We start from the raw sequence: 18,821 nt of genomic DNA, 5'->3' as shown, positions 1-18,821 counted from the left end.
TGTGAGAGAGATACCCGAACTTGTGTGAATGCTGCACATAATTTAAGGGGGGGGGGATTTTGCAGCTTGTATAATTTATGCAAATCAAGCAAGTTTTGCATGTGTTTACATTATTCTGCTAGTCATGAGAGAGAAGGAACGGGAAGCAAGACTGCCCTTGGCCATCTATCTTCTGAGACTCCAGCTGTGCCTTTCCATTCAGAAAAGCTAGAAACTTTTTTTTTACCGCTTGTATTCCTTGGTACCTTGGCACCTAGTGTAATTTTCTGAAGGCGTTCGGTACTTGTGCAAAACCCATGCTGTTCTGGAAAAACTCATGGAGATTGGGAGAAGCAGTACAGTGGTACCTTGGTTCTCAAACTTAATCCGTTCTGGTAGTCCATTCCAAAACCAAGACGTGCTTTCCCATAGAAAGTAATGCAAAATGGATTAATCCGTTCCAGACTTTTTAAAACAACCCCTAAAACAGCAGTTTAACATGGATTTTACTATCTAACTGAGACCATTGATCCGTAAAATGAGAGCAATAAACAATGTACTGCAGTCACACCTTCAATCAATCAGTAGCTGAACTGGGTTCCACACAGTCACAAAAACAAAACAAAAAGAGCCGCAAAAATAAAAACGCAAAATAAATAGCAAAAACAGACAGACCTCCGCGTAACACTCAAAACGGAAGCGTGGCACTCAAAACGGAGCTCTTTCGGCTTCCGGGAAAAGTTCACAAAACGGAACACTTCCGGGTTTGCAGTGTTTGGGTTCCAAGTTGTTTGAGTAACAAGGTGTTTGAGAACCAAGGTACCACTGTAATCTTAAAGTTTTGTTGTTTAACCAGATGGTTGCAAGGTGGGAGAAGGATTAGAAAAAGGGAGTAAGCTTCATGTAACCGTACCTCGCTCTCTCAAACACACACACACACACACACACACACCGTCCAGATGTAATTTCTTTGGCAGGATTAACATAGTAAAGCTAGTGGACCACTATAGTTTGCAAATGTCACCAATCCCACACGACAGCATTCTCCAGCTATCCACATCCTGCACAGGCACTGACCTGAACATGCACTTTGGTGGTGTTGTTTTTAAAAAATGCACCCCAAAAAAGGAGAGAGATTGTGCACATCCTTGCCATGCTTCGATTGTGGAACTGCACAAAATGTTTACAACTAGTACTGATGATGCCATGTTGGGTGGTCTCTGTGTGAAGTTCTTCAGCGGAAGGCTATTTTGGTGTTTTCGTTGAAGAATATATGTGTGACAGCCACTTTATACAATAGCACCCACCCAACCAACAGGCGAGCGCACTGTTGCATAAAATGGCTATCACTAAATATTATTGATGAATTGCCTTTCTAAACAGCCATCTCAAGGTGGTTTTCAAACAACCGTCTGAAGGCAAATGTGTATGTGCAATAAGCTAAATAGCATGAACGGGAAGAATGGCTTGCTTGATGGAAACATTCTGAACCATGAACATCGTTTCCAGCATGGACACCTCCACCCTCTTTAAGAATTGCAGCTTTCATTTCTTAAGGAAGCAAGCTTATAGTTCTCATCAGTGTTGGGCACCTGCAGAAAGCTCCATGCCTTAAAGAGGAGTTGCTGGGTGGGGGGGGGGCGGCGTAATAAAAGTCACCAGGAGGAGGGGAGGCTTTTGCTGTTCATATATTGTTTTTCCCGCAAAATCTCAAATCGTTTCCAACTCCCAATTTTCCACTTCGCAATTGGAATTAAATTTCCCAGTTCGGCATAGGTAGCACTTCCATGAAATAACTGGGCAGCCATGAAATGGCATGCCCAGAATGGGTAAATCCATAGAATGGGTTTTAGTGGGTTTGCTCTAGGTAGAACTTGAATTTTAGTGGGTTTGCTCTAGGTAGAACTTTGATAAAACGCACTACCATTGCTTCATATTAACATTTCTAATCCTCTCTGGGAGCTTTGTTTTGCTTTTTTGCTTTCTTTTTTTGGCTGATGAGAGGTATTAAAAATTCTTTTAAATCAATAATGAATTGTGTAAATTACCTACAACATTTAACGGGTTCGTGCTGAACTTGCGGGATTTGAATGTGCTAGCTTCAGAACTCGGGGAACTGTTGTCTCTGGGTACCAAGCCATAGCAAATGAGAAGTGATCTGTATGTGGTTCTAGAAATATGGCCTTAAGGAGGCTTGTTGGTCTACAGAACTTGAAGGAAACCAGTTTCTGTGCATGCTAGACCCAAATTTAGCATTCAGAATAAATTATACAAATTATCTAACCTGTATTTTAATTCTTCTATCCTTAAGTTGCGCAAAGAAGTTGGATTCTCTCCCCCCCCCCGCCCCCGTGGAATGGTGGGCTAAAACTGTTTATTGGGGGGAAGTATATGGGATTTATTTATTTATTTATTTGTCCGCATGATAGAAATTGGGCTAAGAATTTTTTTTAAAGTTAAAGAAGTGAATTAAAAGGTTGTGAACTGAGCACAGAAGCCCAGACTGCTGAAAATATTGCATCTTCTCTGGCTTTTTCATCTTCAGTGAGACAAGAATGCCGAAAAAGTGAAGTGGGGAAGTTGGAGGAACTTGTAACAAAGTTCATATAATGTTGACCCATAAGCAAATATTTGCTGATTTAACCTTTAGGCACATAACTGTCTATATAGTGCTGGTTTCAAAAGAAGTTTGGTAGTCCTAAATCTCCCTAGATAGCACCTACCATTTTCATGCTGCAAAACGCCCAACCATGGTGGTTTGGAACTTCTCAGCACTGACATTCTTAGATTGCTGAACTCTACAATACATGTGCCACTGGTGTGCAGGCTGCACATGACCCCCTGGGTATAAATGATGCATATCCCTAAAAAGCAGAAGCCACATCAGATTTATAACTGTAGCTAGGGGTGTGGGGAAAAACACAGGTCAATTATATAACATATATCATTTTAAAACTAGTAATGGTTTTTCAAGAAGTTGCTACAACATCTGCTGGTCCATCAGACTGCATGCTAATTAAATCAGGCATTGTTTGCTAATGCTGCCATATAGACTTGCCATGGATCCTTGAGTTGCAATCCCGTGCCCACTCACTGGGGACCAAGTCCGATCGAACTCAGTAGACATGTATAGGATCACACAGTTGATGTAGCAATTCTGGCCATCTAGTTTAAATACAGGAGGAGATGGGATTGAGCAAGAGTGGAGCACCCCGGATAGAAGTTATTTCAGTCTGCAGGATCACCTTTGGAGGTTGGCATGGCAAGAGTTTCCTGACTTCGGCTGTAGCTGCTCTTTCTCTCTGGTTTGGATTAAGCGGCTTAAACAGGAACAGTGAGGAGCAGCTGTTGCCGCAATATATTCGCTCAGTTGCCTATCCCTCTCAGGCATGTGAGCATTCAGCGGTGGCAAGGAGTAACAGCAGCAAGGACGAGTGCCCCACCACTAAAGTGTCATGCCACAAAGCCACCCATGGAGCTGGCAGTGCTATGGTATATTGAGTGCACCTACTAAAGCTTGGTTCCAGAAGATCCAGTTCCTCCCATTGCAACAAAGACCACCTGCATCACTCCAGTTGCAATGGCCCAGTGTATATCTCATTTGATAACTGCCGCAGTGGTTGCAGCTGTGCCAATCCACAAAACTGTAACCTGGGCACGCAGGGTGTGTGGCATTGGCAATGACTTCCGAAAGGAATGCAGGGATTTGAAACCCCTGAGCTTCAGAGAGCTCATGCTAGGCTACCTGAGATTTAGTTACCAGAAGTGCCATGGAAGACTCATGGCCTGAAGACTGAAGACTTTGTCACATGTCCTTTGTAGAAGAGATGGCATTGGTTTTGTTCAGTAAGCAAAATGTTGGGGCAGGTCTCTTTAATTTCTGCAGGCAGAAGGGAAAGGCAGCCTTGGATTGAATCCTAGCTGACACTGATCACTCCACCTTCCTCACACAACTCTTCCAACTATCAACCTCACTAGGGCAAGTAACTAGACCTAATTCTATAATACATTCTGAGAAGACATTATGCCTTCTTCCTTGGTGCCCAACGACATCTCTTCATTATTATAATTATTGCATATGGAATAGAATTGAACCAAATATCCTGACTTTCCAAACTTGAAGTCATAAGTCAAGTCAGAATGATAACCGTCAGGTTCCTTTGACCACTGAAGTGGAGAGTGTCTGAAGGTTGTTGAAACCAGTATTAAGGAAAGAAATGAGCACAGTGGTATATTTTAGACAGGTACTACTTGTCCTACAGAGTCTTTGTTCTAATGTTGAATAAATGGCCATCAGTCTGCCATGAAATTTTCTATGTTTCTGCCCTCCATCCACCTGAAACTTCTGCATCAGTCTCTCTGCAAGCACTGCTTCCCAAATTACATTATATCATCATTTGGGAACTCTTCAAAATAACCGGAAATGACAGGTGTGACCATTTTACCAATTAAGACATATTCTAACTGATAAAAAGTGCCAAAGCGAGTGTCCTAATGGGAACAGGATGGATTAATGCACATGTAATTTGGACTGAAACACGTCGGCAGTGTTGCAGTGTCTCCATTGGTGTGTCTTGCAGAACAGATTTGTGCCTCCATTTTTGCTTTGGGATCCTGTGTGGATTATCTTGGGACAATGGACATCCAAATTCTATTCTCTTAATTTCAGTTCACATGTCTTTGAGCCACTAACTAGACTAGGGAGTTGACTTAATCTGCACTGCAGTTAGGGATGTGCTGGTGAATAAATGGTACAGAACCAATTATGCAGGGCAGGGCTTACCTAGGTCTCCCCCCCAAAAAAAAAATATTTTTTGTTCAAGTTGGCACCCCTAATTCCAACACATCTTGCAGTGGACAAAGTGCTAGGATAGGGGGAAATGGATAGATAAGAGGTCACCAGCTTCTCAACCAATTGTCACTCTGCCCTTAACAACCGCTGAATCCCTGCAGACATTACTGAGCGCTTGTGCTAAGTTGCCAAGCCACAAAACGCTGCAGAACAAGCTGCTAGAACAGGCAGTGCTGGTTTGTTCCCTTATAAATTGGCAACTCTATAGCCAGGTTCTTTCCTGAAACAACACCCCCCTCCCTTAGCCTTTTTGCAACAGGTTTGCCAGGCTGAAAGGTGGGGCATGGATTTGGCAGACTGGAAAACCTCAACTGGTTTCTGGACATCTGTTTGAATGTAAAATAAACCAGAGTACAATTAACTTGGAAGCCAACAGCCCTCACTTCGTGTGTGTGTGTGTGTGTGCTTAATTCCTATGCTGTTTAATGCTAATTTTGTAATACTATATAGACCCTCCGTCGGGAGCACAAAGAAGGAAGGGGTCCTTTTCCTCCGCCTTTTGTAGTTTTTTTCTCTCCCCCCTTGTAAGTGAAAAGTGATTCTGGTCAAAACAGCCACATACCTGGTTCCTTGTAGCTTTGACATTTCCCTCCTGGATCCACTGGAAGGTTTAACTTTTCAGAAAGAACAAGAGTGAGAGGCTGCTCCTGACTTACACGGCCCACGTTTTTGATCTGCGTTTTTTGATGAGCCAACTTGTCAATAACCCTTAGAATGGGAAAGTGGATTTTGTCCTGAATTGGAACTCGTCACTACTCCATAAAGGGGGAGAAAAGCTTTGTGTTGATTTTCAATAGAAAGACCAAAAGGACTTTTGGGGGGGGGCATCAGCCATCAACCATAATTAGAAAGGGGGCTTTTGGCATGTGCCCTTGACATCATTTCTTTTCCCCAGGTTTTTCCAAGTTTTGGGTTTTCTATTTCAGATTTAAATTTTCTTCGCCACAAACCAGGTTGGTGATTTCTTTTCCATGTATATGTTTTTTAAATCTTAACTTCCTCTGAGTCTGTCCCTTGCAAGCCTGCTTTTATGACAGCATTTCAGTGATGTCTTGTAAAATAGGCAGAGTTGAACTTCTCTTTGTCTGCCATTTAGGAGCCCAGCAAAAAGTTTGAGGAGCTGAAATTAATTCTGCCCTTGTAACAATCCAGAAATATGTTCAGTATTCCAGGAACTCTGGATTTATTTGATGGAACATGTCACATTTGCTATATCAATGTCAGTTCCTGGTTATATATATAGATAAATGCTGAAATTTCATCTTGATATCTTTATCCTATACCTATCATGCACACATTAAACTTACATAGAATGTTAGTATGTCATTACATATATCTCTCTTTTCCATTGTACAGTTTTATAATTATATCTCTGTCACTCCTACGTTTTAGGAAAATGAATCTGTACGTGTGTGTGTGTGTGTGTGTGTGTGTGTGTATGAGAGAGAATGTTAGACACAGGTACATTAATGATAGCTTTACACTGCAGAAGAAAGGCGACATCTGAATCCAGTAAAAGTTAGTTATGATAACCATGGGTGCATGGGAGCCCATCCTCTTCCTGTCCCCTCAAGACTGCGAACCGCCCTGAGACCTGTGAGAATAGGGTGGTAAACAAATTTAAGAAATAATAATAATAATAATAGATTGGGGAAATGGTGGGAAAGCTATTTGTAGCAAAGTCCCATGGAAATCAACTGATTGAAATTCATCATATTGAAGTCCTGCTCCATTGCTTTCAATGGCTCATGATAGAGCCTGACCCAACGCTTGTTTCAGAAGTAAGTTCTGCTCATTTACAGAGGGACTTGAAGGTGGCAGGTTGTATCCAACTGAATCCATGCTCAGAGTGGATCCAATGAAAATTCATTGATTTCAGTGGGTCTACTCTAAGGTTACCAGATTTCCCCCCGCCCCCAGTGAATCCGGGGTCACTTTTCAACTTCCTACTAAATAGATGGATTTTGTCAGGGAACTGATTTGTAAATCCAGGGACTGTCCCCAGGAACCGGGGACGTCTGGTAACCTTAGTCTACTAAGTATGGATTCAGTTGGCTACAACCCGGTATGTGCAGATGACTGCAGCTGTAGTTGCTACTGTATTTTGCTGGCTTTTGCTCAGGTTTCTGAAGATATATCGAATCCTATACTAGTCCCATTGTCGTCTCCTAGCATATACGTGTGTATGTAACCATTCTGGGTTCATAGAATCAAAGAATTATAAAGTTGGAAGGAAACATGAGTGTCATCTAGTCCAGTTCCCTGCAATGCAAGAATCTTTTGAGCAGTGTGGGCATGACCCTGAGATTAAGAAAATATTTAATAAAACAATAATAATTCAAGAGTCTCCATGCTCTACCAACTGAGTTTATCTGTGGGATCTTTGTACGACTTGTGCTGACATTCAGTGCTCCAGACTGACTTGGGCACAATTGTAGATTTTAATAATAATAATAATAATCTGTAAACCCCCTTTATGCCACTGCTTTGCCCCATATTCAGAGCCCCACACAGCTCCCTTCAAAGGAGGGTCAGCTCTGTGGGTGTCCTGGGGCTGCTCTCCCCCCCCCATTGAACTAAATGCAGGAGGCATTGTGGGTTGTCTCCAGTGATGGACCTACCCAGAGTAGACCCATTGAAGTTAATGGGCACAGCAAACAGGTTCATTCATTTCAGTGGGTTCTACTCTGAGTTGAACTTTGTTGAAGACAGCCATGTGAGTTCTGTATTATTATTTATCTACATGAGTAAGATACCGCTTAATGGCAGTCGTCTCTTCAGTGCTGTACACGAAACACAATACAGAAAAGGCGATAATCAGTTAAAACTGTAAAAGCAGGCTTCTGTTAAAATGCCTGCTAGAAAAAAAGTATTTACTAAGCATCAGAAGTTGGGCAGAGAGAAGGGGCCTGAATGACCTCAACTGGATGGTAGTACCACAAAATCACCCCTAGCTAGCAAGACCAGAGCTCAGGGATGATGGGAGTTGTAGTCCAACACAGTGGCGTAGCGTGGGGGGTGCAGGGGGGGCCGGCCGCACCGGGCGCAACATCTGGGGGTTAGGGTTAGGGGGCGCAAATCCACGGGTTAGGGGGCGCAAATTACTTGCCTTGCCCCGGGTGCTGACAACCCACGCTACGCCACTGGTCCAACAACATCTGGGGACCCACAGGTCGAGAACCGCTGATCTAAGCCATGCAGCTGAGCCATGGTGACCATTAGCAGCAGGGCTTTTTTTCCCAGCCAGAACAGGCCGGAACAGCATTCCGGCACCTCTCAGCTGGGTCCCAGAAGTGGGGGGAGAGCTCTGACCAGCCTCAACAAAGCTCCGCTGCACCTCCAGCTTGTGAAGAGACCCTTTCAGGAGCCTGTAGAGGATGTCCCATTCCTCAACTGAGCAAGCCCCCACATTGCTCTGGCTCACATGAGCTGGAGAGGCGGGCTGGGGGCTTGCCTCAGCTGAGCAGCCTCAACAAGCCTCTGGCTCATGAAAAGACCCTCCCCACCCCCCAGCCCAAAGAGATCCTCTTTGGGCTCTGCAGTGGGTCTTCCGAGGGACATTCGGTCCGGCACCTTTTTTGCCTCGAAAAAGCAGTGACTTTCCCGAGGACCTCAGTGACCGGGCAGGGATAAGAGGGATCAAGCAGTCCTTGAGGTACCTTGAACCCAAGTCATTAAGGGCCTTGCAAATTAATACAAGAGCCTTTCACCTGGTCCAGAGTGGCAGTCCATGTTTCTCTCTTTTGCAACAGATTCCTGGGCAGAAATGCAAAAATCTGGCCCTGATTTAATAAAAATGCAAAGGTAATGAAACTCTGAGCACTTTACATTGAGAGCGATTTTGTACCGGATTAATAATGTATAACAAATTCCTCAGGGCACGAAAGGAATTAAAATACCCACGTAGGATTTCTATATTATTTATGGAGCTTCGTTTTTATCTCGTCTCCACACACGCCCCCCCCCCGCCGAATCCTTTGCAAAACTGATATCTGTGTTAACGCAAAAGATGGGCAGCTATGTCAATGTTTGTCCTCCCATCCTACCAGTCAAGAAATGTGAAGTGTTCTTTGCCTCACCAGCTGATACAGAAAGGGAAGAAGAAGACGAAGAAGAAGAAGGAAGGATTAGTTAAAGCAGCACTGAAAGTTTTCCAGCGAGGAGAGCACTCCACGGTAGATAATTGGCTCTCGTTTTGGTATACAATAAGAATCTGTTCAACCAAAAGCTTTGTAGCGTGGAGATCATTGAGGAATCATTTGGGGTTATTAGGGGAATGAGTGTTTCCTCTCCGAGCTATTTTCATATTCAGACCTATTAAAGCTGACACTGGTAGCACTTTCTAGCAAACTTGCCCCCTCCGGCATTGTTCCCTGAGTTTGCCCCGACAAAATGAGCCAAACAAACCCTTTGTTCCCCTTTTCAAACAAGAGCGGTGTCGTTAACCGCGACCTAATTAAGAGGTTTTGTGTTTGTGGGCACGGATGAAGTGACTGGTTTCCCAAATTTCAAGCCGTCTGGTCCCATCAAGCGATGCTGAAGCAATCTTGACATACGCTTTACGGTGGGATTTACATATGGGACCTGGTTCTGGATGGGCGACTGATTTGCTGCACTTTTTCTCCTTCCTCTTCCTCTAGGATGAATTACCCGTCGTTCTTTAGAAGCTGGGTGGCTTTTGCCTTCATAATTATTCGACAGCAAGGTTAGTATTTCGGCTCGTCAGCGGCCGGATACTGATACTTCCCCGGTAATTAGCAAACCGCTCCCGTCAAAGATACGCTGCATAAGAACCAGGCATGTATAGCTAATGGCTTTTCAGTTTTGAAAGCAGAGTAAGTACATCTCGCGGGCTGCAGCTGGACTGATTTCCAAGAAAGTGTATCCTTGGGACGCCAAATCTGGTGCCCTAACCTTAGCATTCCACCCCACAGATGTCCACGGCAGCAGGGAGGCAGCTTCCCATCCCACTGGAGAACTGGTGTGAGTTAAAGTACCAGATAAGCAGGGTCACTTGGGTGAGTCTGATTGTCACCAGCCGGAAGGGAAAGTGAGTAATGCCTGTGATTCTGCAACTCACCTGCGTCCCACAGCCGTGTGGAATCACACCATGTGGAAGCAACTGCCACGCTGCCACGGTGGATGCAAAAGGCACCCTATTTTGTGGGACCCACATAGCACCTGCTTTCGCTTCTGTACCAGCAGAGAGAGGCAGTTATCTCCTGCCTTACACAGTCAGCTTACCTGAGCACTCCCATTGTCGCCTCCCGTACGCAACTAATTGTACAGGCAGGTCATCTAAGGAAATCTTGCCCCATGTTCCCCTTTCCCCATTCCCTCAGAGTAACAGGGAAGTGATTACATGGGGCAGAGTCTTCTCTGTGGTGGCACTGGGTTTATGGGCCTACCTCTCCAAGAAGGCTCATCTCTCCCATTCTGGTTTAGTTTTTAGGCTTTGGGTGAATCTAATTCTGTTTCAGAGGTTTTTTTTGAGATTCACAGAGGGAATTTTGTGTTTGATGAAGTGTAGCTTCTGTTAGGTTGGCGGTTTTATTGTTTCAGTATTTGTTTGCTTGTTTCTGTATGGATTTTTTATTTTTTATTTTTTTGCAAAATGGGAGGGAAATGGTGTTGTAATAAATAGCCTGTCCCTTCCCCTAGATAGGTGAGTGTGTTTAAGGACTGATATCAGAAACCATTATTCAGACTAGTTTCGGATCCCGGTGGAAAGCTGCACATCGCTCCCCGCTTTGATCTACCCTGTAGAACTTGTTCCCAATAAAGGGAAATGGTTGTAGCGCTTTTCCACATAATGGGACCCGGTAAACCTTTGGGGATGTTTGAAGAGGCTGCACCTGCAAAGATGCAGCTCATTGCGGATTCTTAAAGCAGCTGTTAAAAGGAAAAGTTGGGCTCAGTTCCACTCTTGGAAAAAAGAAAGAACAACAACCCCTACATTTCACAGCTGTGACCCAAGCTGTAATTGTTCAGCTATTACATAACAGCTGTGAAATGATTTTGCTCGCTCACTGTCTCTCTGGCAAAGGAATGCTTGCCAGAGACATTAACATCGTCCGTATCCATATGCAAAAACATGTTGATTATCTGATTGGCTGTGCTGCCTGCCAGTCTCTCTGTTTTATGGCAACTTATCTTTACATGTTTGCATTTAGAACAGTTTTCTTTTTCTTTTTTTAAAAGAGTTCCAGAGACAGAGAATGTCTCATAGCAATATCTTTCAAGCCCTCTGTCACTTGCAAAGATGAATAAGATATGTGTGTTTTGCGTTGTATGCAAGAAATTGGTAGTGTTTTTGAATGGGCAAATATGTCAATTTCGGTTTTTCTTGGGTTCTCTGCATTTCCACCTCAGCTTGTGGATTTTTCTTTCCCTGGAATTCACCAGCATTTTAGTGCAAATTTCTCCTAATATACACATTTTTGCAAAGCAATGTTCCCCGATATAATGCATTTTCCATGTTGCTTTCAGGAATATGTGCATTTCAGTTCACACTGGACCCTACTCTATGCTTATTTTCCTTTTTAAATTTTGGTACACATTACTGGGTTTCAGAAAATGCATTGCAAGATTTGGAGAAGTGCAGTTTTCAAAGGATGGCTGTGTTAAGTTCATGCAATTTCAGAAAGTGTGAATTGGGTAGATTCACCTTTAAATGCAATTTAATTTCTCCACCCACTCCCATTCCTGTGCATGATAGCTTAGTGTGGCATGGCAGTGAGCAAACAGAAGCAGCAAGCAATTTCTGCTAAGGAGCATCTCTGCTGAGGTTGTACAATAGCTTTGGGGTGGTATTAAGGGGATTAGAGTAGAGGATGAACTGATTATTAATTTATTTAATTGCTTTTGTGGGGATTCCTCCAGGGTGCTCAGCATGTCACATGTGGTTCTTGGTGGCATTTGGAGTTCAAATGCATCAGCAGAAATTGAACTTAAAACTAAATCACTGTTGCAGGAACACACTTTACCCTTGATATACCATAAGTTCACTGAGACTCTGGGTTTAGGAAGATGAGGAAGCTGCATTTATTGCAGGAAATACATGCTTGGTGGGAAATATCCTAGTTCTAACAAAGTTAAGATGAGAGAATGCCATGAGTTGCACCTGCTCTTGCATCTCAGCAACAAATACACAAAGGGGCCTCACAAGTTGAGAAGTGAAGAAGAGGAAAGTAGGAAATGAGGTCAGCAACCATAAGAGTATCAGTCTAGCCTGAAGGAAGGGCAACAAAGGTTAAAGGGCAGTCTAGGAAGTCTGGAGGTGTGTCCCCCCCCCCGACTCTCTCTGCTATTTTGTGTGCAGACACATCAGCCTTCAGTGTGGGCTGAATTGCATCACACTGCCAACAGTCCTCCCCTCTTAGTCTATCCCATTGATCCACCTGACCAATGAAGGCCTAGGTGGCAGGCATCCAAGCCTTATGGGTAGCTCCCCTCCCAAGGCCAATAGCCAAGCATCCCAAGTCAGCAGATAAGCATAGCATCAAAGCCAGCCAATTAGCATCTCTCAAAGCAAGTGGATGAACATATTGCAGTGAATGGCATAGTCCCCGGGTTATGTGGGCTACCAAGTTGACCTTTACAGGCCTTCCAGGTCATTTTCACCATTTGGTTCTACAGACTGGGGGCCACATGCCAGTGCTGGGTGCACCCAGAAGCAAAGTGGGAGGAGGAGAAATGTAATTCTTGCATTTGCATGGTAGGTTAGTTTCTACATAACCCGCACAACCTCACTTTATCAAGTATCCAAGGAAGCAGTAGGCATGACGAGGGTTCAAGGACACATTCCAGCCAGGCTAAAAAACCTAAGGAAGGAGTGAAGCAGGGTGGGTGAGGGCTGTTTCTTGGGGAGATTCCCCAGGGCCAGATAGAGATACCTGGAGGTCCGCATTCAGGCCCTGGATCCCCCCACCCCCTATTCTAATCCTTACACTGCACTGGTAATTGGAAAAATCTACTGCTAGGGCTGACAATAAGATGCTTTTTCTAGGCCCTGTAGATTCTATCAATTCTTTCTGTCCTGTAGATCCTATCAATTCTTTTTTAAGCATATGCAAGCCAAGCACTTTAACCTTAATTCCAAGTTGTTACAAATTCGGCAAGGCGCTACCCTATGGGAGTTTACAGTCCCTTCATCCACAGTTTGCCTGGACACGAATATGAAAAAAATGTGTGGATATCCTACCTTTCTCCCAAGATGGGATTCAAGACGACTAAAAAAATTTTTTAAGCATCTTGATAAAGCACAAAGCAATTTTTAAAGCGTAGCCGAAGACCCTAGTTAAAATACAATAAAACGCTTTTAGCACCAGCAATTCAAATACCGATTGCCCCAAATACCAGCTCCCAGTGGTCAGTATTGTCTGGCCTGCCAGAACAGGGAGGTCTGAGCCTACCAGAGGAAAGGCAACAAGGAGGGAGCCTGTCCAACCTCTCTTGAGAGGGAATTCCACAATCTGGGGGCAGCCGCAGAAAAGGCCCTCCCTCGTGTCACCACCAGTTGTGCCTCTGATGCTGATGGGATTGAGAGACTGTATTCACCTGAAGAATGTGAGGGGAAGCTCCAGGGAGACCAGGGATTTCCCTCATCACGGCAGAGGGTGGAGCCTGCATCCTGCTGCGCTGGGCCATTTATTTATTTCAACGATCTCAAGTCCTTGTAACCGATCTCCAGAGCCAGGACAGTTGCCCTCTTTCACAAACAGATCCTTCATGCCTGTCGTGGTGCCAAGCCGAAGGGCTTTTGTTGGAAGTTTGGGTGCAACTCAGCTTGCCGAAGAGGGCCTTACATGGGGTTAAGGCAGATAGTGCGAGGCCCTTCCACATTCCCAGACTATCCCTCTACCTTTAACCTATCAGCTTACTTCTCTTATCTCTTTCTTGTTTGGCCTGATACGTCTCAGGTTGCATCCTGTTTACAACTTCCTCCTCCTCCTCCTCACACTTCTCTCTCTCAGACCTCTGGATGAGAGGTCATCTTCATACTATCCTCTGAGAACAAAGGGAGCAAGCATGGCTGCCTTGTTCCTCTCTAGACTAGTTAGTGGGACTAGAACTGGAAACATTTCTGTCCAAGTTCAGCATCTTTCCTGCAATAAACAACTTTATTATTTTCTTACCTACCAGCATCGCTCGATGTGCAAAAAGTAAAGGCCATTCTCTAACCAGATTCACTGGCCCAATGCACGCTAAAGGCTTCAACAAAGGCTGGTTATCTCTATACAGTGCTATCTCTGGTTACGTACTTAATTCATTCTGGAGGTCCGTTCTGAACCTAAACCTGTTCTTAACCTGAGGTACCACTTTAGCTAATGGGGCCTCCCACTGCTGCCACGCTGCCGGAGCACAGTTTCTGTTCTCATCCTGAAGCAAAGTTCTTAACCCGAGGTCATATTTCTGGTTTAGCAGAGTCTGTAACCTGAAGCATATGTAACCCGAGGTACCACTGTAGTTTTCTTATTGGAAAAATACCCAAGTAGGCAGCCTGTCCGGTCCCGAAACAGCATGCTCAGAGCTCACAGAACACTGAGTATCTGTTGGGGAAGAGAAGGGAAATGGGGAGTTGGAGATGAGGAGAGGGTGTAGGATGAAATGTATTGGAAGAGGGAATGACCGGCTGGACACTGGAACAGAAACACCACACTGCAATATTTGTTGCAGCTCCTCTCTAGATGGCAATACAAGGGCCTTGCTCAAGAACTTGTGCAAGATTCGGACTCTCTATTTTTCACACAGCATCCAAAAGAGCTTTTTCTGTGGGCAGAAAATGCTTTTCTATCAGGGCGGCACCTTTTGATTCAAGCCACGGGCCTAGTCACCAACCAGTGCTGTGGCAGGAATGGGGCCACCAAATACAGTCCTGGTGATCCCCTCCCCTCTCCCTCCCTCCCTCCCTCTCTCTCTCTCTCTCTCTCTCTCTCTCTCTCTCTCTTCCACACACACACACACACGCACACACTACATGAATGCATTCCTAGTACACACCTCGTTGTGTGAAAAGAACTCAAGTCTTTCAGAAACTGTGAGAAGGAGGCCCGACTCTACCTGCCATTACGGCATTTAGCAAATTAGGAGAAATGCCATTGCGTGAAGACCTCGCTGTGGCTGAAAGCAGAGGTGGGAATGTGTAATGTGATTCAGAAAAGGGCGAAGGGCCCTGAGGTTGTGTCCAGGGATGGTGGAGAGATTGGATTCAGCATGCAAACCCATCAAATCTGCACTTTCCAAAGCTATATGTCCACCGAAACACAGCTAAGCCTTTGACATTCACACTGCTCTGAATTTTGTGAGGCAGTTTTCCAACTGAACCAGGTTTACAAAGATGCATACACTGAGGGAAAGCGTGCATAAGAATGTAAACGTTAGTGAAAATAATATACAGAAATGCGTTACGGCAGGGAAGATTGCTTGCAAAGTAAGTCAAAAGTGCATATAAAAATGTGATTATTAGGAAAAATTCGTACTAAAACCAATGAATTTTCAAGAGGTATTTTTAAAAAAGAAAGAAAATCAGTAAATAGCTGCAAAATGTGGAGAACTGAATTTAAGGCTGGTGAGTGAACTGAAATCCAGGAAAGCAGATAGAAGGCAGATCCTTCCATCCCTAGTTTTGGCCTTTAGGTGTTCTGATCGAATTGTTAAGACAAGTGCTGCTGATGGGCCAAAGAGCAGGAGGACAGCCAAGGGGACTCTCCTTTTCTCAAAATCCAGGAAGACGCAGTGGGAAGGTGCCAGCGCTGAATGACTCGATAGGCCATTCTGGGCTAATAATAATAATAATGATTTATTTAAACCCCACCCATTTGGATGGGTTTCCCCAGCCACTCTGGGCGGCTCCCAACAAGAACACCAATAACAACAATAAAAACGCAACAACATTTTTACTCCTTCCATTCTGTGTAGGTTAGAACAATCCAGCAGGTGCGTGACAGAAATATTATACACCATATACTGTCCAAAATCATTCCACTCCTTTTAAAAAGTTCATATTTCAATGGCCAGTTCTTCAGTTTCTGCAGATGTATCTCCATTAATCTCCATTTAAGCACATGCTTAAAGCACTTTCAGTGAAAGAGTGCACACACACAAAATGAGATTGTTTTATATTCAAAAAACGTGATTATTTTTTAAAAAAAATTAAAGTCTTGAGCAGTCATCATGGGAAAAATCAGAACTTTGTTAGATTTCTTTACACTCCACACTTTTCCCCTGTCTTCCATTCTCTTTTCAATTACTTATCCCCACTTAAACCAGGGGACGTCCTACTAACATAGATGGAAATAATGCATGGATATCAGGTCCTGTCGTGTGCTACAATAAATCTATGCTTCATTGTTATTTTATAATTTTTATTTTATACGGTTAACTATTGTTCTTACTTTGAATTGCACCTGGGGATCCATCACCTTCTCAGGGCTTAGGGCCTCTAAAGGTCTCCATGCAGCCCTGGTAGGCGCCCATATGAAACTTAACATAGGACTGCAGCAAAGAGTCTTAAACAGAGGGTGAATTGTTTTGCCTTTGGAGGCTCGGCTGAGCATTCATTGACTATAACGAGGGCAGCAAAGTTCTTTTCTAGCCGAGACAGCATTATCCCCTCATGTAAAAACATCAGGGAAAGAAACCTCAGCCAAGCAGATACAATTCAGTTGATGTTGTGTGAGCAGGAGTTTCTGCCCATCATGGGAATGTTTCAGGATAGAGCTGTTGCCATTTCGCCTTTGCCAGTAAGGCCATTTTAGCAAGTGCTTTCTCTGGGAACACCTGCAAACTTGTATCCGTGTTCAGGCTTGGGCCTTATGCAGTGGTACCTCAGGTTACAGATGCTTCAGGTTACAGACGCTTCAGGTTACAGACTCCTCTAACCCAGAAATAGTACCTCGGGTTAAGAACTTTGCTTCAGGATGAGAACAGAAATCGTGCAACGGCAGCAGGAGACCCCATTAGCTAAAGTGGTGCTTCAAGTTAAGAACAGTTTCAGGTTAAGAACAGACCTCTAGAACGAATTAAGTTCTTAACCAGAGGTACCACTGTATGAGCAACTGGAGGTTTGGCACTCAGCTTAGCTTAAATCAATGTGAAAAATAACTTTAAACATGGCAGATAGACAAACTTTAGGGGTTATATCCAATCTCGCCCTGCCTACTCAGAGTAGACCCACTGAAATCAATTGTCATGACTGACATTAAGGACATATCTCATACCCTCCAACATTTCTCTGATGAAAATAGGGACGTCCTATTTAATAACAACAATTTTATTATTTATACCCCTGCCCATCTGAATGGAATGCCTCAGCCATACTGGGCAGCTTCCAATATATATAAAAACATAATACAGCATTAAACATTAAAATACTTCCCTATACAGGGCTGCCTTCAGATGTCTTCTAAAGGGTGTATAGTTACTTATCTCCTTGGCTCAGGGGTCACATAACTCCATACCCTCCAACATTTCTCTGATGAAAATAGGGACGTCCTATGGAAAAGCAGGACATTCTGGGACCAAATCAGAAACCGGGACGGCTTCTGTAAATGCGGGATTCTTCCTGGAAAATAGGGACACTTGAGGGGGTCTGAATTTGCATGTGTCTGCTCTAAGGTCCACAGGTTTCAGTTTTGCTGGTCCTTATATCTTGCCTGAGTATAGTGAATTTGTGTGTCATTCTAAATTACCAGCTATGACTCACCGCAGATGGAGGTGCATCTTAGTCGACAGGTACTCATTTTGCTTGTTTGTTTTAAATATTAAAGGGGCTTTCAGGGCGAGGGAGATGAGATGGTTCTGATTGTGTGCCAATGGTGACCGCAACACAGTGGGGCTGGCATTTGAATAATAGAACATATGTCCCAATTACAGCTCAGGCCATGGCAATTTTGTATCCGTTCTGGCCCAACGACACCAAAACGCCCAAAGTGGATGACGGCAGCTCCCCGGAGATCAAGCTGTCCTTCCCATTCATCTTCTTCGGAGTCCCATATCGAACCATTTTTGTAAGTACAGGGCTGGGGCTGCGGAAGCCGCCGGACCCTATTATTCATTTTCCCCACCATTAACGTCTGCATTTTAAACACAGCTTCCCTCCAGCATTTCAGGCCAGAGGAAGATTTATGGGATTCCTCCTGACAAGTTCTTAGATTTCATGAACTGATAGGTTTTATGATTAAGAAAGTCAGAGGTATATTTAATGGGCTAATGTTCGTGGGGCAGGGATATAAAAGGCAATAAATTGCCTTTTGCAGGTGATTAAACACCAGAGAGACGCGAGGGCCTTGACACGTCGGACATTATTCCTGTTGCATGACACGCAACAAGCGTATGGAGGGAGCAGCTGCAGGAAAATGAAGATTATTTATTTCGTTCCAGCTTCGGGGATTTTTTTTTTATTTTAATTTTTTGCATCTTTATTTGCTTTGTTTGTTTGTTTAGCAGACGAGCTGTTCGGCTGACTTGATCTCTCATGGTGGTGCTTGAAAAGACTAAAAAAATTTACCTCTTTAGTGCAGGATCAAGGGGTGAGCAAATACATGGGCAAAATGTGCAGAAAGAGACCTCAGCTGTCTTACGCTGAGTCAGACCACAGGCCAGTCCAACCCAGGATTCTGTACTCTGACCAGCAAGAAACTCTCTGAGGTCTCAGACAGAGGACCTTTTCCACCGTCTGGTTCCTTCTGGCTCCCCATCTCTCTAGTTTCCTGTAGTTAGATGTGGTGTAGTCCCAAGGAGGCTCCAACAGTGAAGCAGAATTGTGTGGTGAAGCTCTTGATGGATGTTACCACTTTAGAAAGTGATGTGGGCAGAGGTAAATGTCTGATTCAGGACCATCTTACCCATAGGTGCTAGGGGTGGGCGCAGGGCTCTCAGGAGCTCCAGGCCGAGAGTCCAGGGCCAAGATTTGGAGTCTGGGGATTGGGAAGAGCCAACAGCCGCTGCCGAGTGGAGTAGAGCCCATCAGAGCACTACAACTTTTCTG

The 18,821-nt window shown here is 44.2% G+C and overlaps 1 protein-coding gene across 1 annotated transcript in view; it reads left to right on the top strand.

The window, feature by feature from the left end:
- Positions 1-9,431: 9,431 nt before the first annotated feature.
- The window catches only part of LOC307203779 (alpha-tectorin-like), an 84,037-nt gene continuing 74,647 nt past the window's right edge, over positions 9,432-18,821 (top strand). Inside the window, exons 1-2 of the mRNA XM_079954897.1 lie at positions 9,432-9,536; positions 17,708-17,841. Of these exons, the coding sequence (XP_079811023.1) occupies positions 9,473-9,536; positions 17,708-17,841 (198 nt within the window). The 5' untranslated portion in view covers positions 9,432-9,472. The remainder of the gene's footprint in view (positions 9,537-17,707; positions 17,842-18,821) is intronic.

This window comes from Podarcis cretensis (genome assembly GCF_951804945.1).
Source record: "Podarcis cretensis genome assembly, chromosome: 15".
Taxonomy (NCBI): Eukaryota; Metazoa; Chordata; class Lepidosauria; order Squamata; family Lacertidae; genus Podarcis; species Podarcis cretensis.
Note: the sequence above shows the minus strand (reverse complement) of the source record. Positions and strands in the feature narration are given on the sequence as shown.